Raw genomic sequence first — 20,898 nt, forward strand, 5'->3', positions numbered from 1 at the left:
TCCACTGCCAACATCAGGTACAATCTCTGTCCCTCTCTTAGAAGCACAGCTGCAGAGGCTGTACCTCAGCATATAGCCAACGCTTCAGTACAGCTGATCTGTGATCTTCTGTGATCTCTGCTGATGTGCCTAATCATTAGTAAGGCACAAAGCAATCATTAAGGTGCGTGCTAAAGCCAACCCAAACAGAAACGGATGTTCCACAGTCTTTTATTGTAGCCCTTGCATGGCTGAGCTGCCATCTAGAGGGATGGACTATATATCATCCCAAAAAGAATACACCATAGAGAGAACCATGAATCCTGGAGAATGTTTTCATTTGACAAGATCCTTCATATACTTCCAGCCTTCCAGAGTGTATTCACAGGCCCTGGTGGGAGCTACAGATAAAGCAGACATGACTGTCTGCACTCCTGCAAAGAAAGCAGAGAATTATTTTCCCAGGAAGAGCATCATTCAAGCAAAAACTCCTAATGTTATTCTAGCATCATGGAACTCTTTAAAGACAGAGGTAAAGATCTAGCTTTTTCTGAGAAGCTTTCAAGCACCTGAGGCCTGAGTAATCCTTGGTTCAAATGCAGCTTTATTGTCTCAGTATCGTGACAGAAAAATTCCAGCTTCAGGACCAGTATAAGGGATAGACAATTTCAAGGTTAAAACAAGGAACTGATACTCATCTAAGTTCAACTTCATTTCTGGTCTTGCCACAGGTTCCACATGTGGTTTTGGGTATGTCACAGTGTTTGTGGGCTGTTTCCTCACAGTTAAATTAAGACTATTTGCTGCACCATAAGAACTATAAGTTATTAGGTATTTATAACATGTTTTGGCCTTCAAACGTGATCTCTAAAATTCTAGCAATTACGGGAATACTCATCCCCTCTCAAAAGTCAGAAATGGAGTTCAGACACTAGTATATGAAGAGTTTATAAAAGATTCACCTTTTTCAAGAGTAGGTCATGATTTATTTTTTATGCTCTAGTTTCCCTGATCGCTACTGTGACTATTGATGACCTCATGTTACTGGTCCATAAACTCTTGTCTAGTTATTGTTGGAGCCACAGACCCCCACCCCGATACTTTACTGAAACATTCAATCTTACGTTCTGGGATATAAGAGAGTACCTTGGGGCACTGGCGGTACCCACCAGTAGGCAAGCAAGCTTTGTAGGTAAAAGAAGTATTAGCTCCTCCAGTTAGAAAAGGCAAAGAGGTTTATGGGCGCACATCTTCCTCTTGATTTCACAATTGGAAATTAAGGTAATGAGATAAAATGAACTGCACAGTCACTCAGTGTGCTAGTTGTGGAACCTGAAGCAGAATACACATCCCTAGTCCAACATCCAGTGCTCCCTCTACCAGACCACACAATCATCCCTTTCTCCATAATTCGCTTAAGGATGGCAGTACTGAGATAAGCTGCATCACTGTTGGTCCTTTGCCCCTTTCACAGTTTAACGTAAAATTATTTTACCTTTATTCCAGGAATCAGAGGGGGAAAAGTCAATTTTTGGAGTGGGCGGGAGCTAGAAAGAAAAAGACAAAATATCAGCACTTGGAGGTTTCACTTACACGAGAAGCCACATCACCTTGGACATGTTCTTCGTGTCCTCAGATCTCAGAGAGAGCAAGCACTGAAATACCTTTAAGTCTCAAAAAGCATCAGATATGTGCCCTAAAGCCTGGACTTTTTTCTTTCCTGCAGTATAAAGTAGAGGCAGAAGGTAGTACTTAACATTTGGGTACTCCTGAAAAATCACCTCCATAAATATTTAATTACTTACTCCTTACAGTTATATATTTGCTTATTATAGTTTCCAATATGGGAAATACTTTTCCAACTTTCAGCAAAGGCTTGTCCTGAGGATTTTAAAAACTAAGAATTACTCAAGGACAAGGGCTTCTTCAAGCAATTTAAATTCAGCTTTACTGTTAGCAGTCTGACAAATCTGGAGAAGAATCTTTTCTTTAATTTTTTAAAAGTATGTAGGATCCTTCAATAAAAAGCATACTGAAATATCTCCCAGATCAAGCTTGCAGTCTCTCCTCTTTGACCCTGCATAGGCTAGTTACCTTGTCTGCTTTCAAACGACATCAACAAACAATTTTCTCCCCTAATTCTCTTCAAAGAATTCTTAGTGTGAAAATCAGATTAAACAGCAAAACTTCTGCTAACGTCACTGGAACCTGAATATCATCCCAATGTTTTCTCCTCCTTATTCAGAGAATGTCCAATTTGCTGACTGTGTTTTATCTGCATGGTCCTTACCTCCCAGCCTATGTAACTTGTCCATTCTTTGATAGCTGGAGGCAGTACTGTCTGAGCTTTTTTGAGGGCTTCAGCACCTTCTGCGCCACTGCCCAGCAACCCCTGATCATATGCCACATATACAGCAGCTCCAGCCAGACTTCCTTTGATGATAAATCTGAAAGAATCAAAAGTAGCAACATTTCAGTTCATATTAGGAGTATTGTTGCATCTCTCTCAGCAGGTTGTGACTGTAAAATAGAGAGGATCGATAAAGAAATCAAAGGTCACAAATGCTTTCCTGTGAGGTGTTACTTCAGACAAAAAGCAGCAGACAAGTATCTGGCTATCATCCTTTTTTTTTTTTTCCCTAGACCAAGTAGTTCCTGTCAACTGTGAGAAAGCATACCTGTTCCCTTTTTTATCAGCAAGAGTTTTCAAGAATAAAAAACATGGAAGCATCAAAAATCTCTAAGTATGAGCCGCTTTTCGAAGTATGAGAACCACTGGCTTAGACCCTTGATAAAAAAGACTAAAGGATTCAGCATATTAATGATATGGTTCTTGCCATCTTGTTAATAAGTCACCAGATTAATTTGATAGGCACCAATATCTTATTTAGCTCATTATGGTCCGGGTAACATTTAGCCAAGCCTACACGGCCAAGGCTTTTCAAGCTTCCCAGTAGAGCACGTGCTGTCCTAACACTACAGTTTTACAGCTGTGGTGGCATCCCGCAAAACAGATGCGAATACTTAACCCTTATTTACTTTTTCGTTATTTATGAAAGATCTGGGGAGAGTGACTTCTACAGATTCATAGAAAAGCGAGCTATTTCCTCTAAATAAAATTAAAAAAATACAAAGCTATTGAACACCTGGGGGGGGGGGGGGGGGAACAACCTCGCCAGATCGCAGCAATGCAACAAAACTTATGATAGATACAGACACTGAGAGAGGCAGGAGAGAGTCAACACTTAAATTCACGTATTCGCAAGTATTTGGGTGAAAAGGGACTTCCCTACCGAAGATTTACTGTTCGCTCCCTAACGCGCCCTTCCACAGCCTCCCCCTGCACCTCGGCTCGACGTGCAGACCACAAAGCGTCCCCTCAGCACACAGCGCCCCAGGGCGGCCACCCCCCGGCGCCTCTCACGGATCCGTGCCCTCCGCAGAACGGCCACAGGGCTCCCGCCGAGCGGAGCGGAGCGGAGCGGCTGCCGGGGCCGGGCCGGGCCGGGCCGGGCCGGGCCGGGCCGGGCCGGGCGGCGGCACTCACCGGGCGGCGGGCAGCAGGCGGGCGGCCATGGCTGCGCCAAGGGCACTGCGCTGGGCCCGGGGCTGCCGGGAGCTGGTCACGTGGCCGGGCCGCCCCTCCCCCGGGGGCGGGCGGGGGAGGTGCGAGGGCGGTCACGTGGTGCCTGCGGCTGGGTCCTGGCGCCGTAAGTTGGGGGGGGGGGGGGGGGGGGCGCTGCGGGCCGGGGCCGGGGCCGGGGCCGGGGCCGGGGCCGGGGCCGGGGCCGGGGCCGGGGCCGGGGCCGGGGCCGGGGCCGGGGACGCGGACGCGGACGCGGACGCGGACGCGGACGCGGACGCGGACGCGGACGCGGACGCGGAGTACCAGAGCCTAGTGTGAAAAGTTTTGCGAATGTACAGGACGAAGCTAAGCTGTGTTTAGTTAGATGGAGGGAAGAGCAGAAAGTTTGTCTCTGCGGTGCTGCCTTCCTTGCTAATTAATTAGCCAGCCTCGTCTGTAAGGCCGCGCGGAGCAGTGTCCCGGAGCGGGATTAGCTCCGGCCTGGAGGATGAGCCTGAGCAGAGCAGGCGAAGGACCCACAACACGCACATGTCCCTCGGCGTGCGAATGGCTGAGCCCGGTACATGCACCCAAACTGAAACCAGGAAAGAAAGAAAAAGATGACAGAACCACAGGATGTCAGGGACTGGAAGGGACCTTGAAAGATCACCCAGTCCAGTCCCCCTGCCGGAGCAGGAACACCTGGATCAGGTCACACAGAAACTCATCCAGGTGGGTTTTGAATGTCTCCAGAGAAGAAGACTCCACAACGCCCCAGGCAGCCTGTTGCAGTGCTCTGTCACGCGCAGTGTGACAAAGTTTCTTCTCATATTTAAGCGGAACCTCCTATGTTCCAGCTTGCACCCACTGCCCCTTGTCCTATCATCAGGTGTCACCAAGAAGAGCCTGGCTCCGTCCTCCTGACACTCGCGCTTTACAGATTTATAAGCATTAATAAGGTCACCCCTCAGTCTCCTCCAAGCTAAAGAGACCCAGCTCCCTCAGCCTCTCCTTGTAAGGGAGATGCTCCACTCTCTTAATCATCCTCATGACAGTGTTCTGGACTCTCTCAAGCAGTTCCCTGTCCTCGAACTGAGGGGCCCAGAACTGGACACACTATTCCAGATTTGGTCTCACCAGGGCAGAGTAGAGAGGGAGGAGAACTTCTCTCAACCTAATAACCACAGAGATGGCCTGAGCGTGGGCTGAACTGGGTCCAACCGGTGAACACAGCAATGAAGACTACCGACAACCACCAGAAGACCCCAAAGGACCACCAGTAGAAACAAGTGCACGTGCATAGGGGACAGTTACATATTTTAATGAGTTCTAGGAATAAGTACAAATTTGTTAATTATTTCTTGGAAATCCAGTGAATATGTATGTTTTGATTATATCTAACCCCTGTAGCTTGAGCAATTTGGCACGTGCACTAGGTGGAGCGATCCCTTGTGCGTCCAGCACCGCAATTAAAGAACGCCTGCTTTCTAAAGCTCCAAATTGAGTCTTAGAGAGTTTTGTTGACCGACTTTGATGGGAACAGTTACAGCCACTCTCAAGGCCTCCAGACACATCCGTGTGCTGCCACAGAATCCCTGCCTCCCATGGCAGTTGCCCTGTTTGCAGTTTTCCATTTTTTCATGCTGTGCAGTCATACCCTTAAGCGGTCTCTTGCCGGGCTTCACCCCTGCCCCCTTTGCATGGAAGTTCAGCCAGGTCTTCAGCACCAATGTTTGTAGCAAGACTTCAGCCTGTTATTCCTGTCTGCTGCTTCATTTCTGCAGTGTGCAATAAGATGTGCCAGTTATCCTGAAGCACTGGTTTTGTGTGGTGAATATTCTCGGCTATGAGCATAATAATTCTTTCATTAATTAAACATTCTGTAAGATTAGACACAAGTTTTTGTTTGTTTTCTTTCTATAGAGAGAACTCTTACTGTATAGAGGCTGTCTGAGTTCAGAGAGCTGTGGGAATTGACAGTGAAAGACCTTTTTCTTAGAATCAGATGTATTTTCTTTGTCTTTCCTTTATTTCCCTTTTTTTAAAGAAATTGAGCTCCAAACCCTTTAGTCTTTACGAATGCCTGCATAAAATTGGCATAACCAAGTTTGTATTTCCTGGGCAAATTCAAACCATTTGCAGGACTGTGGTGTCCTCTCCCTTCAGTGGGGAAACAGCAACTTTGCAGCATCTTATCCAAGGGTTAAAAGTCAATCTCCTTCCCATATTTCATTCTCAACAAAGGTGGCTTTGGCTGTCAGTGGAGAGAAGCCTCAGGTGGAGTTTCAGTTCCACACAGTGCCTCACATATGTAAATTCCTTTTTTGTCATACAAAACCTTTTGTCTCTTGCAGGTTGGCTGACAGCATCAGAGGAAGGAGATTACAGTATTTTGGCTGCAGTGCTCAGCTGTGAGGCTTCGTTCTTTACGACTTTGAGGGATATGAGGCCACTTGGAAAAGTGCTTTGTGCCACGGGGATTATAGCTGTACTTCTAGCTTTCTTCTGGAAAGACACTTTTAACCCAGGTAGACTCACCACAGGGTTCAGTCCAAACAAGAATATAAGATGTGTAAGAGAAGATACTGTATTTCCAAACTGACTGGTGGTCTTTTTCTGCCCATGGTTTACCAGAGTTGGAGCCAGGTAACATGTCAGCTACTGTCTGAGCAGGATGGGTCAGACTGAGCTTCCTACTCTGTGACTGAATTGCGAGCCTGGGGTTGCCAGGATGAAGGAAGGAACTGTCTGTTATATATCAGAAGAGCTAGGCTGAGCTGACTGCCATGTGCCAGGGCTCGTGAGCTAGGTGATCTTTGCTGTGACCCAGTCCAAAACAGGTCAAGGTGGCTCGCTACTTGACATGAGGTGGCTGGTTATCTGATGACTAGCTTTGTGCTACAGGCACCTGTCAGAAGAGAAAAGTAGCTCATTCTTCAAAGGTTAGGTGATGATCCTTGATTATTTTCAGTCTAGCATCAGATGCACCGTGTTAATCTCATGTCTTCTTTGGGACAGTCCTGCTTCTTTACTAGTTCTGGAGAAACACTGAGTCTTTTGAGAACACACACACACACCTTCCTACTTTAGAGCTCTGCCATTAGCTAGGGACAGCTGCTCTGCTGCTTCCTTTACTTCTATACCTTTTTCTCATTTTTCCCATGAATAAGAGAGCCTTTCTGGTGCCCGTGTTCTCCTGACTGGAGCCAGTGGTGGGATTGGAGAGCAGATGGCATACCATTATGCCAGATTTGGTGCTGAAATTCTTCTGACTGCTAGGAGGGAAGCTGTGCTGCAGAAGGTAAGAACTTCCTTGTTTGAGGGAAAACATAAGGGATTTGGACTTTTGCACACACACACATACACACACAAATATTGGCATTTTCCAATGCAACTGTTTTACTCACCAACTGAATTACTGTAAAAAATCCTTCACGCTTTCTGGAAGAAAAAAAAAATGTATCAGCAGTATGTTTTGAGCCTGATTCACTGTCAGTGTCCTCTACCATTCTATCTGTCACCTGGATGGGTTGCTCTGTCTCTGTTGTCATACGCCAATGTCTGCTGCAATATACCTTTTTCTTACCAGAGGGCATTCTGGGGAGATGTAATCTAGAAGGAAGATGTTATTTAGAAGGAAGCTTGGCCTGTATGGGAACATGGATATATGTTGTCTGAACTACAGTTCCTATAAGATACTGCGTACCTTTTCAGTGTCCAAGCAATTCTATTTGTATCTTTTTTGTTAAAGACTACAAACTTTCTGTAATAATGTTTGAACAGCTCAAATAGATGAGACTCCTTTATCTGTAGTATATAAAATGAGACAAAATTGAGAGGTCTCTTTCAGACTGTGGGGTTAAGCGACTTGCCTGGAAAGTTCTGCATTATGAAATGATGCAAAAAGAGGGTCAGGGACAGTGAGCGTGGTACTCATTAGGACACTTCCTAAAGCCTGGCAGGCATTATTTCAGCAGATAGCTAGATGTACCATTCGCACCTTCACGTACTCATCACACTTCTCCTGAAGAAGATTGTCTTTTTGGATGACTCTTGATCCTTTTCCAAGGTTTATTGAATTTGCATCTTGCTAAGAGTTACCTCTATTTAACTGGGTAGATGAAGTCTTGATGTAAAACGAGCCCTCTGCAGGCTGAATAGTGTTAGATTTAGAATTAAAGTGTGTGTCTTTGTCTAGAATTGACTGTTACTGACTGTAGTGTGGGGAGAAAAAAGTTCCTTACAGTGCCCTTCTGTTCTTTCCCCTCCCACCCCATTTTGTTTAATCTCTGGGGGAGTGTTGTTTTTCAAGGTGATGGAGAAATGCCTGACACTTGGAGCAAAGAAAACCTTTTATATTCCGGCCGATATGTCTTCCCCTTCAGAGCCTGAAAAGGTGGTTCAGTTTGCTGTCCAAAAACTGGGTAAGCAGAAGAAAAATGGCAGATACTGAAGAGTGAAAACAAACTTTGCTGGTTGTTTCAGTTTATACCACACTCCTTTGTTCAGTAAAGGTTTAGATGACACCTTGGCCTGGTCACCCTTCAGGGATTATAGTTCTCAAGCCATATCTTGCTTTATACTGACATCCGAGTTTGAGGAAACTGATTGGAAATAAATCTGATAACAGTCCTCATCCCAGCTCCTCTGGCCTTGCCAATCTTGGCTTCTCTCTGATAACCCTGGAGTCAAGAGATGTGGGTTTCTGTAATTTACCTGAGTTCAGGAAGCTGTGAAAGGAGAGGTGTCTTAATTTTTCAGATGTTCACTGCTTGCCTGGTCAGAACCAGGACAGAACCCAGGAGGGGTTCTGATTGTGATCTTAATCCTGTTCTGGCTTCATCTTCGGCATCTCTCAGGCTCTCAGATACACAGATAACTCACATTCCAGTAGGAGCCTCCTGCTTCAGCTTCCACATGTCCCTCACTGAGGGGAGTGTTTAGGAAGAGAGGATGTGGCATTTGTAAACACCAGTCTGGGAGTGGCTGACTTTTCAGTTCCTTTTCATGAGGAGGGCTCTTCAGGCAGCATATACACATGTATTTTGCTAGAGGAGAAAAATATGCAAAAAATATTTGCTCAAAGTACTTTGCTGAAACCGTGCCCTCATAGCAACAGCTACAGTACCTCACACATTTGCTATACGTGAGCAGGTACCAGCTGCACACACCCAGCCCTGAGCAGACATATCGTCTTGTGTTAAGAGAAACAGAAACTAGGAGGTCTGAAAGCAGTGACCTGTTCCTTTAGCAAAGCTCAGTCCAAGACTTCATAGGAGGTTCTTATTTTAACCAGAAGTGATTCACACATGTCATACCCTCAGAGATTCTCAGCCACTCATTCTTTTGTACTAACAGGCAACAAGACGTGTATGACCAAGTACCCTGTCCAGGTTTACTACTGGTGATATAAAGGACAAGGAATACCAGCTGTAGAGTCCTCATCGTGTTTCCTGGGTCTTGGTTGGTGACCACGTGCTTTTTGATTGTCTTCCTTACTCTGTAAGAGTTGAGTGATTATAAGCATTCGCCTCTCCACCCCATCTTATTCGCTTAAGGCTGTTATTAGGCAACATTTTCTATTGTACTCACTGTCCATTTGTCCGTTGTCTGAGTGTCTTAATTACTTCATTATTTTTTTGGTTTTCTTGCTGTGAGTGTCTTAAGAAACTGTCTTAAAGTGTGCTGTGATCTGGATGACCTGCCAATCCGGCAGCCATCAATATATTATCATTCTTTTAACCCTTTTGCTATTTCTGCTGTTGTTTTCACACATATACATTCTCATACCAATCTTAATTTTTCTGTTATAATTCTCTGTACTTAAAACTTTAAAAATAGAGCACACCACTGGAATTAAATTCCAAGTCTGCATTACCCTGAAATCTCATTACAGAAAGCATCTGTCAAAGAAAAAGAGCTTTCATTCCAGTTCTACCCTTGAGAAGCAGGCACAGCTGCTGTCAGATGGACGTGTTTAATGTTGCCGTGCTAAAGCATTTTCCAGCCTCCTGAGGGGCAGGTTCAGCCCTCCTGCTGGCATTTCTGAGTTCCTCAGTGACTGACTGGGGACACCCACCCTATTTCACTGTTTTTTCTCCTGTCCACAGGGGGACTGGATTACCTAGTGTTAAACCACATAGGCATTTCCCCTTTCCAGATGTGGAATGGAGATGTGGAATACACCCGCTGGCTCATGCAGGTGAGGATTCCCAGCAGGAAGAGCTCATCTGGAATTGAGTGAGTCTAGCTTCTCCTGGGACAACTTCAAGAGGCTCAAAGGCAAATTCAAGCCTGTGGCAATGGTTTAGAGCAAACCTTTTATTTCATTAATGTGTCAAGTCAATGGTTTGTCACTAGACTAGGTGTTTTGCTTAGTTATGCTGGTGTATATATGTGCAGAAGAATGTCTGGGAAAAACTTCAATTCTTCTCTCTTTCATTCTGTCCTTCTTATCTCCCATTAGCCCAGAACTGTTAGAAATTGGTATGGTAGGTACAGACAGTTGCACAATGTGGAGTAAAGAATGGCATACAGAGAAATCAGGGACAGCTAATTATCTCTTGTCAGTACATTTGTATGTTAAAGCCCAGGAATAACCTTCACTCTGACTCTTCTCCATTGCTTTTTCTGGAATCTGAAAGGTTTACATATGCACTACCTATCCCTCTTCTCACAGAGATGATTCTTTCCTCCTGATGCTTGAAATTGCAAATCCAAGCCATGTTCCATTTAATTTGACCACTGAGTTAGTTTCCTGGCTCATGATGACCTTCTCTCCAAACAATCTTACTCCTTCCATAACTACTTTATCATTTTAGGTGAATTTCTTTAGTTATGTGGCCCTCGCAACAGCAGCTCTTCCCACCCTGGAGAAGAATAAAGGCTCTCTGGTGGTCGTCTCTTCCCTCACAGGTTAGTGTTTGTAACTGGCACAAGTGGTGTTCTTGTCGAAACCATGGTTCCCGGCACACCCTGTTTCTCTGTGTCCTTCAACAGATGTTCAAGCTGTGCTTTTTCTAATATTAAGCAGGATGGTGGCTGGCTGGGCTTCTTGCTTTCTGGAAGACCTTCTCTGTGTTGCACCTTTTTGTATTCCCTTGTAATTTTGCTCTTTACTCAGCATGCACCCTGATCTACTTGTTTGGATCCAGTCCTTCACACCCAAGCCCATTTCCTGCATTTCTGACACAGCATTAAAACCATCCTGCTGCTCTAAGGCCTTCTGGCTTTGGCCAGCCTAAATAACAGTCTGCGAAGTAGCTGTACCTACTGTACGGGATGGAAAGGCAGGAGAAAGCCTTCAGTGTGTCTGCTCAAGGGCACTGCATTCACCACAGCTGTGGCCCTTCCCTGCGACCTAACGTGCTTGGGTGACTGGAACTGCCATGGCCAGATGTACCACCATGTGACCCAGTCCATGTGGTTACATGAAATGGGGCGCCATCCTTCCTACAACCACTTTCCTGGTCTTTTCCATTCTCTTCTTCTCCTTTCCAGGGAAAATACCCACTCCCTTCACCACTTCTTACTCTGCCACCAAGTTTGCTCTGGATGGATTCTTCAGCTCACTGCGCCATGAACTCATCATGCAGAAGAGAAACATCTCTGTCACACTGTGCATCTTGGGCCTGATTGATACTGATACGGCATTAGAGAAGACCAGGTATGTATTTGGAGGAGGGTGTGAGAGTCTGGGAGGGAGTGTCTGCAGGAACACGTCCCTTGAAAGCATGCAAAGAAGTGCAAACAACTGTATTTAAGATGGTGTGGGCATCTGTTTGGATGTGCAGGAAAACTAACATGAAGAGTACCTCTGCTTGGGTACATCATATGGGTTGTGCATGTCCACCTCTGCGTGGAACATGAGCATGCAGAACCCTGTGGTAGTCATTCTGCATAGTTAAAACCACAACAGGGACTAGCTTTGAGTGATTCTCTGATTGTTTCTTTCCAGGGGCAAAGTGTACCTAACTGCTTCTCCTGCTGCTGAAGCAGCACTCGCCATCATCCAAGCAGGTGCCACCAAGGTGCAGGAGGTTTTCTACCCGTGGTGGCTGCAGCACACATGCAGCCTCTGGGTTTTGTTCCCCTGCCACCGGAACCAGGTTTTACAGAGTTTCTATAACTACAGCAGCCCTTGAAGGCTGCACAGTCTCAGTCTCCTCTGCTGTATTACATCCCTTCTAATTATAGTCACCCCTGTCCCACTAAGCATTCCGGTCAACCACCAGTATCAGTTGGGAGCAAGGCAGCAGTGGTGGAAAAGTAAGCTTAGCTCATTTCATAAGAGTCTGCTTGGACTCCCTTTCACCCTGCATCAGTCATAGTTCTGATTTTTCTGCCCAGTAGTCAGAGATCCATTCCCACTGTTCACTGTCCCACTGTCTGAGCTTTCCACCCATTTTCTCTCCTTCAGCCTCACCTGTCTGCTCTTACCACCTCAAGTTCTTCCCTCAGCTCCATCTGTAATGTCTGAAGGTTATTAGTGCCTCATATTCTCTGCCAAGGGTCAAACAGCAGTCTTCAGCAGGAACTAAGTGTTCAGAGCCCTTCCAACCTTTTCTAACAGATACTGCAGTGTATGGCACCAAAACTGAGGTGGGCTCTGCAGGGTTATTGGGCATTGCTTGGGAATGGCAAACCAGGCACATACGGCTGTTTTCCCCGCTTGCTAATGGAGACATGCTACTGTGGGTGTTGCTTTTCGGGAGTGGAGTCACCTTCCCTTGTTGGTCATCAGGTACTTGGGGTGCTAAAACGAGTCATCACTCAGCTGAGTGCTTTCCCTCCCTCCACAGCCAGTTTCCCAGCATGGGTAAAGAACAAATATCTTGGATAGGAAGGTGGGGATTCTTTCTTTTTCATGGCTCTGGGAATGACAAGCAGACCTGTTATGCCCACATTCTGCGTTTGCTGATGAGCAGTAGCCAGGTGGGGGAAGCAGAATAACCCCCTACCAGCACCACCACTTCTGCATACCAAGTATGAGTCTTTTTCCACATAGGAAGAATGCAGCTTGCAGTACTCTCTGTAACAAGACCAGAGCCTGCTGGGACCAAGGGCTTCTGGGTGTGTGTATCAAGGTGTTTCCCAGGCCAGCACAATTTGATGTGCACAGAGCAAAGAAAATAGAAGAGGAAAGGGAGACACTGTTGTGAGAGTTTGGCATTGTGAAAACAATACTTTTGTTGGTTTTATATTGCAGTCATTTTAATAGCTAAAATTTGCTTGAGGAACATATTTAGTCAGAGTGTTTTATAATTCTCCACCAAAACGGGACAGACGTTTTCCTTTCTTGGCAGGAGAAACTGAGGTACAGAGAGTCTGGCTTTCAGCAGGTGAGCCCTCAGCCTTCCTCCCTGCTTATGCTTCCCCTTGAAGGAACTCAAGGTGGAAAAGCCAAAGGCAGTAAGATGCAAAGACCTGTGGCTTTTTGAGTCAGCCCAATTGTCCGGTCCTTGCTGGGATTTTTTTTCATCCCCACTCACCTATTCCCTCATTGGAAGGACTCAATCCTTTAGACCGTTCTTCCTTTCCCCACCCCTCTTTCTCCATCTGCTTTTTGTCCCCAGGATACTCTTATTTAGCTCCTTTCTTCCTGATTCTCCCGTAGAGGAGAAACAGCAGTGTCTGGAAACCATGCAAGGCTGGTTACTGACCTGCGCTTTCAAAGGTGTGTTAAAACTAGAATAAAACTTAGGTTTATAGGTTTTTCCTTGTCTACTTTACTAATTCAGATATGGAGTGTATATTACTAGTACACCAAACAGTCTTTGGTGTTGAGAAAGCTGTTTTGTTTCACCGCTAGTGGCAACAGAGGGGCGCTGGGAACAGAGGTCCTGGGGGTGTTGCCGAGGCCAGTAGCTGTGGGGCTTGAACCGCAACAAGGGACATGCACTAGGATGCCTCACACGTGCGTTCCCTCCTCCCCCTTCCCCGGTAATGGCTAAGGGCTTGTGGCTGCTCAGCACACACGGAGAGGCTCTGAGAAGCAAATTTCATCGTGCTTTGGTCAACGGCACCTTTACTTCGTGCACCTCTGAAAACGTGAGTCACGCGCAAGAAGGGGATGAAATGGAGCAACATGGGAGAAGATTTATTTGCAAGCTGATCGTAGTAGTCTTTGATAAGAACAGAAGCTTACACAGAAAGACCCTTCATCCAGCCTCAGCCCCCTCCCCGGTGCTTTTGCAAACCTCTGCATGCACCTGCCGCAAAAGATGACCGCGGACCGCGTGGGGAGTAAAAGGGGGGGGGGCGTCTGCGTAAGGAGCGGGTGTGGGCGTGCACCAGGAAGCTGGCTGGGGGCGCACGGGCCCGGCAGGGGGGCGGAAGGCGGTGCGAAAACGGCGCTGAGAGGGGAGCCCGGAGCGGGGGCTCGGGGGCAGCCCCGCTCCTGCCCCCGCGGGTCGGGCCGGGCGGGCGGCGGCGCTCGGCTTCGTGAGGGAAGGAAGGTGCCGCGGCCAGGCGGCACCGGATTGGCTGAAACGCGAGGAATATGCAAATCAGCCGGGGCCGGGAGCTTCTCCACCGACCGCGCGACGGCGGCAGCGCGGCCCGGTTGGCGGGAAGCCTGGCAGGCCCGCCCCCTGCCGTGATTGGCGGGCGGCTCCTCCAGCTGCCAAGCGCCGCGGCGGAGGGCACGGCTCGGGGGCTGGGCCGGCAGCGCCCGGCGGCGGAGGAGGGCGGCGGCGGCGGAGGGCGGCGGCGGAGGAGGGCGGCGGAGGAGGGCGGCGGAGGAGGGCGGCGGAGGAGGGCGGCGGCGGGGGCCTGGCGGCGGGGGCCTGGCGGCGGGGGCCTGGCGGCGGGGGCCTGGCGGCGGGGGCCTGGCGGCGGGGGCCTGGCGGCGGGGGCCTGGCGGCGGGGGCCTGGCGGCGGGGGCCTGGCGGCGGGGGCCTGGCGGCGGGGGCCTGGCGGCGGGGGCGGCGCGCGTCGTACGCGTCTGGGAGAAACTTCCCGAACAAGCACCGTGTGGTCAGGGCTTGCAGCTAATCAGCAGAAATTTGCATGCTGGGCTTATTAATGCCGCCGCATGGCTAATTGGAGGAGAAAATGGCGTTGGTTTGGGTGTGACGCGTGTCCTTCCAGCTTGAACAACTTGAGGGGCCAAATGGCGTTACTTGGTGTGGCCGCGGAGTCACGCTACACACAGAAGCTCTTACCCCTCCTGGGGCGGCCCGTTCTGTGAGGGCGTGCTCGTAAACCAGCAGGCTGGGGCTGCGGAACGTACTTGTGCCAAACGAGCAAGTGTTGGAGCCTGGGTTTCTCATCCAAGAGGCAGTAACTGGTGGTGGGTCTCGCGACTGGTACTGGCGTGGCTGTTGTACCACATCAGCATGACCGTGGGCTTGGGCCGTAACAACTGATGCTTGAACAGATGCGTAAAGCACCAGCAGCTGTAAGACGACCTTTCAATCCTTCTGCTCTTTAATTACAACGTGTTGATGCAGTTTATTTAAAAAAAAAGGGGGGGGGGGTGAGGGCTTAAAAAAAAGGGGAAAAAAACAAAAACAACCCACTGCACTTTAAACTGATTGCAGATAATTTGCTGAATGAAACAGGTTTCTGTTGCCTCAAGCCTTCGGTGACTGTCTTCAAGTATAAGTACTAGATAAGAGCAGATGCAGCTAACACATGAAGTAAAACCCAAGTTACTTAGGAAGTAAAACTTTTATTAAATAAATTTAAGATTTTTTTAGACCAGAGCAAGGAATTTGACATTGATGAAGCTTGTATCACACCTGTAACAGTGTACAGTCACATCAGTAACTGTGATGGAAGAAATTGTAAATGCTTGTTTTAAACGAGCTTGACCTAGCATTTCCAAAATCCCCCCCCTTTTCTTTTTTCTTCCCATTTTGCATTTGTTGGTCATTTTCTTTTTTGTTCAAAATTAGGTTAAGTTTAAACTTCATGAAATTAATTGTAGCAGAAATAAAGTACATTATACAAATCACATACATAATAGATGTTAAGTATAAAAATGGTATTTACAATAAGTAAACATGGACTATAGAAACACACAGACTCCCACGGCTTCATCCATCTCTCTTGTAAACTCTCAGCATTAGATACAGAGGGGTGGTTCAGGAGATGTGACGGTACTTAAAGAACTATGCCACAGATATATGAACAAAGGGAAACCGGAGGAGGATGAGAAGTGGCCGAGGTCCTCTCAAGTCCCTGGATCCCTCTCAAGTCCCTGGATCTCTCTTCAGGATCAATCGCATCAACCTTTCTCCACCAACCCTCTGTTCACATTTGAACACAGACATGCACATACATACACACAGGAATGTTCTTGATACCTTATCAAATTCTGGAATAATGAAGCTAATTATTCAGGAGGGTGGGTTGTTTTTGTTTGTTTTTTTTTTTTCTTCCTCCTTTCCTCCTTATTTTAATAGAAACTAGAAAAGACTGAAGTCATTAAACGGTTTTGCCTTGTCAGTATGCCCCCCACACACACGCTCAGGGAACTTTGTTAAGCTCTGAACTATGTTCTGTGCATAAGTGTATGTATATATATGTGTGTGTATATATATTCTGCATAATCTGTCCCTTGGAGGGAGTGGTGGGGAAAAAAAGAATGACAACCACCTTTCAACATACTATCCTTGTGTCTCGTTTGTGAAAGCTTTGCAGAGGGTGCAAGAGGTGAGTCTTCTTGCTAAATTCAGATGGAGAATATGTCCTGTGTGGTTGGTGAATCAGAAATGCCTGCTAGCCAGCTTTAGGCCACTTCCAATACGTGGAGGCAGCGCGTGGCCCCTGGGAGGTTTCTGTCACTATTTTGGAGATGGCATTTGCTCACACTTTCATCTTCTCCCTTGATCAAAAAAATGCCCTGCTACCACAAAGAGCTATGAAGTTGGGCCAGTACAATGTGTGGGGAGGCAGTACAGTTCTTGTAGGTAAAAGGGTTGATTTCCTGTGCTTTCAGCCTAATTGAGGAGTGCTCACAATAGGCTTTGGCACCAAATTCCAGGAGCTTGGTCTGCAGAAGCCCTTGGAAGGGTAAGACAGAAGCTCTTGAGATCCTTAACCAGGCTGGTGCTAAGGTTGGTGGGTGAGTGACGAGCTGAGCAGCTGGCTGTGCCCTAATCCTGGAGGTATGTGGTTCTCTTTCTCCTTGCTTCTTGTTAATGTTGAGTAGAGAGATGTGCTCTCTCTCTTGCTCTCTGTCCATCCAGGCATCCTCTCAAAATGTTCAGGTCTATTTGCAGTGCTTCCTGAGAAGACACTGCTGCAGAGGTAAACCCTTAGCTTCCAACCCCTCTTGCAAGGAGTCAGTCTCTGAATGGAAAAATTTGGTCCTGTGAGTCACTTCAAAAACAAACAAAACAAAACAAACAAAAAAAGAGACTGTATAATACTTATATTTATCTAGGAAAGGGGCAGGAGATGGGGGGGGGGGAGGGACAGAGCTAAAGTTCCATATGCCACTGCAGTAACCTAGAGACACACCAGTGGGTTTTCTTGGTCCATGCACTCCAAGCACATCCCAAGAGGAAGAGCTTAGGGTTCCCAGGGGCTGCTCATTTTCTGGTCCCTTTTGCTGTGCACCACATTAGCAGCAAATATGTGAGTCTGTCGTGGCAAGAATCTTCCTGCTGAGCCGATACTGATTCTTCTCTTTAATTTCCATGGTTTTAGGAAGGAGGGCAGAAGGAGGATGGGGTGAGTAAGCGGGGAGCAGAGGAAGGAAAGAGGTGGCATCAAAAGAGTTGATAAATTGACAGGCCTGTCTGTAAATCAACTCGAAGCATAAGTTCTTCCTACGGCTTTCCCTTCACCTGAATAGAAAGGGAGGAGGGAGGGAACTGGGAGATTAGGAGGACATCTGTGCAAACCTCAGGCTTTGAGTTGCTGCTGCTTAAATGTGGAGGAAGATGACCCCAATTAGATGGGATCAAGATCGGCCCTCCTTTGTTCCCAGTCTGTTGGCTCGCAGGAACTAGCTCTATGACAGCCAGCTCTCACATTAGGCAGCTCTTCTGTGGCCCTTCAGAGCATCACCTGGGGCTCATAAGCATCTCTTGATGATGTGGCTACCAGAGAAGGAAACAGATCGCTCAAGGCTCAGCTGACACTGTAGCAACCATTGAGTGCAGCTGTGTAGCCATGGGGATAGGCACTGCAGACCACAATACAGGCTTAGCTGTGCTCCAGGCTCTTTCCATAGGCCTTAATTTCACAGGAAATAAAAGAAATAGGAGCTAGCTGTCATGAGTACACTGAACTATTTCCAGATATGGCCCTCTCTTGCCCCAATTCTAGTTTATTGTCCCCACCTGAGACAGGAGCACTTGGTTTCTCTGTGGTTAACTGCTGTACTAGGACTGCCCTGAACAAAGCAGAAAATCATTGTGTGACTGCATCGGGAGGTAATTGTCTTCTGAACAGTTTTTCTGTCATCCTTACGAGTCATGGGATTGTCCCTTCTTACCCTTGAAGCATTGTCTCCAGGCAAATTTCAGGGCACATGCAACAGGTGAGAACAGACCTATTGGATTTTAAGATCTTTTTAGGAAGATGAATAGTTTATGGGATGTGGCAGAACGTAAGCTGAAGCCTTACTTAGACTACAGGCAGGTAATCTGAACCCATCTGGCTAACAGGGACCTGACTGTACTGATAGGTCTTAACAGTCTTGCCTAGCCTCACCTGTGGCCTCTGTCCATGCTCTGTGCCCATGGGTCCAGGAGCCTCACTTCAGCTCAGGCCTGTGCCTTCAGTCCTTGTCTGATCTGTGTGTCACAGATGTGAGAGTTTCCACCTTAGCCATAGCTGTGACTATGCCCAGTCATGCAGCTTGCTATCTGGACCTCAACCCCTGGATTGTCTTCCTATCTTGATGGTGGATTTGTCTAACACATTTGCTTGGCAATCACCAGACTATGTCTGACCCTCTTTACCTTTACCAGTCCTGATACTGATACTGGCCTGCAGATTAACTCCCTAGCTTGGCCTTGGCTTTGCCTTATTGCCACAAACTTGCCTGATGATCTAGGCTCTTGTTGAACCCAGCTATGGTCTCCAGGCTTGTCTTGCTCGCTTGCTCAAGTACTGTAGGCCTGGGCCCTGGCAGGAAAGGCCTCTATGTTGCCATCTGCGTTACTGTGTTCAGCTCCTGGCTCCCCACTCCTTAGGGAGAAGCCAGCCCTTGCTGCCCCCACCAGCAATGGCCAGCACCATGTAGAAACTGGACTGTGATGGTGCCAGATTTACCTGTGCTGCAGAAGTGACTCCTGATTGTTCACTCCTGTCAGTAGGGATGATTAGCATCCTTGGGTCGTTTCAACTGGACCTTCAAACGTTTCATGCCAATCTGGAAGCCATTCATGGCCTGGATAGCAGTTTGTGCACTGGATGGGTTGTCAAAGCTTACAAAACCTGAACGACAGGACACAGACACAGATAGTAGCAGCACTGTTGGTTCCACGCTCGATGCATGTATGTCCTAGTTATGTCATGCTCCCTTTGCCTTTGGGTAACAGCACTCACCAAAACATTTGCTCTGGTTGGTGGCACGATCCATGAACACCTTGGAGGAGATGATATTGCCAAAGGGTAGGAACATCTGCATCAATTCATTGTCTCCAAACTCCTGAGGGAGATGGTAGATGAAGAGATTGCAGCCTTCAGGACCTGCAGGCGTGAGGGTAATGGGGAGAGACAAAGCACAGACAGCCCCCAAAGGGAAAGGGAAGAGAAGAGGGCTCAACTCAGAGCACAGCACTGAAAGAGAACCCCAGCACTGCCTCTTTTTGTCTTGACCTCCCCTTGCTTGTGGATTACTGGATCAAGGGTACTGAGAGCTCTCTAAAACCATCTGGGAGGCAATACAGAGAGCTAGAGGTTCTGGACAGCAGACTCACTTTCACAGCTTGCCCAGTTCCCACCTGGAGTGCTGGAAATGACAACTCCCTGGGAGCATCTGGGTGCCATTTTACTGGAAGGGAATCAGCTGAGGTAACAGCTCCGTGTTCACAGCTCCCCAGGCTTGCTCAGCACTGCCCCGAGCAGTAGATAGCTCTACGTGAAAGCTGCAACGCCTCCCTGCCTACAGCCATGCAGTGGTTGCATTCAACCCATGAGTCACAGCCCAAACTGGAAATCTCCTGGATTGCCACACATCCTACTTATGGGCTAACCTGGTCCTGCCAACTCCTTCACTTGGTCCATGTGAGTGTGATAAGCACGGGGAGCTGTTCCCTTGCCAACACCTGCTATGTGAAGCAGGAGCAGACAGAGAATTCATTTGTCTTCAAGTTCTGTCCAGGCCAGTTCTGAAATAAGCTGAGAAACAAACCCTGATGCTAGGAAGGCCAAGGAGAGAGGACAGTACATTGGAGAGACTGGATTGACTGATACCAATGTGGTTCTGGCATCAGCAAAAATAAAGTGCCCTCCTCCCCAGTCCGTGTAGGGAAGCTGCTGACCTTCCTTTGCTAACCTTTGGTGCCAAAGCTTGGTGGTCTAGTGATTCTTGCCTGCATTGTATGAGGCAGCATCTGGCCAGGGATAGGCTCAGAAAGTTAGCATTGACCAGCAGCTTGTCTCTTCCAGTCCACTCACTGCAGAGACAAGGCCGGTTCTGTAACCCAGCTCCAATACAAACGATGAAAGATTTGTGCTGCTTCCCTTCCATCAGCTCTGGGTGCAGGAGCTGAGCACAACCCCCGGCTCCATCCTGCACACACATTCCCACCCTAATCCTCACCTTCACGTTGCTGCTGCTGCAGGATGGGAGGTGGCTGAGGGATGCTCTGAGCGATGGGAGTGATGGAGGTGGTTGGATACACAGCTGTATTCCAAGGAGACAGAACAGTTTACCTGAGGATCTGGTCAGCCACACAAGGGCTCGAGGAAGACAAGGGAAGCTGGTACCTGCATACTGCTGAACTCCTGTAAAGGCTGGGTGCAAAGTCTCTGCTACCGAAGGACTCTGGGCTGCAAAGAAGAACATAATCAGACACACAGCAAAGGGAATCTCTCAGACACAGGCTCCAGTGAGTCTCAGTGTCTCACTGGAAGGGGGCTAGAATCACAGAATCATTAAGGTTGGAAAAGACCTCCAAGATCATCTGGTCCAGTCGTCTCCCTACCACCAATATTACCCACCAAACCATGTTCCTAAGCACCACGTCCAACCTTTCCTTAAACACCCCCAGGAACAGTGACTCTACCACCTCCCTGGGCAACCCATTCCAACGCCTGACCATTCTTTCTGAGAAAAAATTTCCCCTGGCGCAACTTGAGGCCATTCCCTCTTATCACATCACTAGTTATCTGCAAGAAGAAGCTGACCCCCAGCTCCCCACAACTTCCTTCCAGGTAGTTACTTT

General features: G+C 47.8%; 3 protein-coding genes across 27 annotated transcripts in view; 1 reads left to right on the forward strand and 2 right to left on the reverse strand.

The window, feature by feature from the left end:
• Positions 1-194: 194 nt before the first annotated feature.
• Positions 195-3,661, reverse strand: MICOS13 (mitochondrial contact site and cristae organizing system subunit 13). The gene is made up of 4 exons (XM_083810947.1): positions 3,527-3,661; positions 2,270-2,426; positions 1,475-1,526; positions 195-413 (listed from the first exon to the last, which is right to left on the reverse strand). Exons 1-4 carry the CDS (start codon positions 3,553-3,555, stop codon positions 316-318), a joined length of 336 nt encoding a protein of 111 aa, XP_083667073.1. The 5' UTR covers positions 3,556-3,661; the 3' UTR covers positions 195-315.
• On the forward strand, positions 3,554-13,258 carry HSD11B1L (hydroxysteroid 11-beta dehydrogenase 1 like; the record flags this gene model as incomplete). Of its 2 annotated transcripts, none has more annotated exons than XM_083810933.1 (8): positions 3,554-3,689; positions 5,899-6,072; positions 6,715-6,845; positions 7,857-7,968; positions 9,655-9,746; positions 10,366-10,459; positions 11,045-11,210; positions 11,502-13,258. In XM_083810933.1, 8 exons carry the CDS (start codon positions 3,554-3,556, stop codon positions 11,686-11,688), a joined length of 1,092 nt encoding a protein of 363 aa, XP_083667059.1. In that variant the 3' UTR covers positions 11,689-13,258. The 2 variants fall into 2 exon arrangements, with proteins under 2 accessions (XP_083667059.1, XP_083667060.1); XM_083810934.1 differs by lacking the exon at positions 3,554-3,689 and adding an exon at positions 3,823-4,276.
• Positions 13,259-15,197: 1,939 nt separating this feature from the next.
• CELF5 (CUGBP Elav-like family member 5) overlaps positions 15,198-20,898 on the reverse strand; it is a 40,207-nt gene continuing 34,506 nt past the window's right edge. For 7 of the 24 annotated variants that reach the window (XM_083810913.1, XM_083810919.1, XM_083810918.1 and 4 more), the window contains one exon: positions 19,061-20,503. In XM_083810913.1, coding sequence (XP_083667039.1) covers positions 19,941-20,503 — 563 coding nt within the window. In that variant the 3' untranslated portion in view covers positions 19,061-19,940. The other 17 variants (XM_083810917.1, XM_083810915.1, XM_083810916.1 and 14 more) reach the window with 15 other exon arrangements.

The sequence above is a fragment of the Anser anser genome (assembly GCF_964211835.1).
Source record: "Anser anser genome assembly, chromosome: 25".
Taxonomy (NCBI): domain Eukaryota; kingdom Metazoa; phylum Chordata; class Aves; order Anseriformes; family Anatidae; genus Anser; species Anser anser.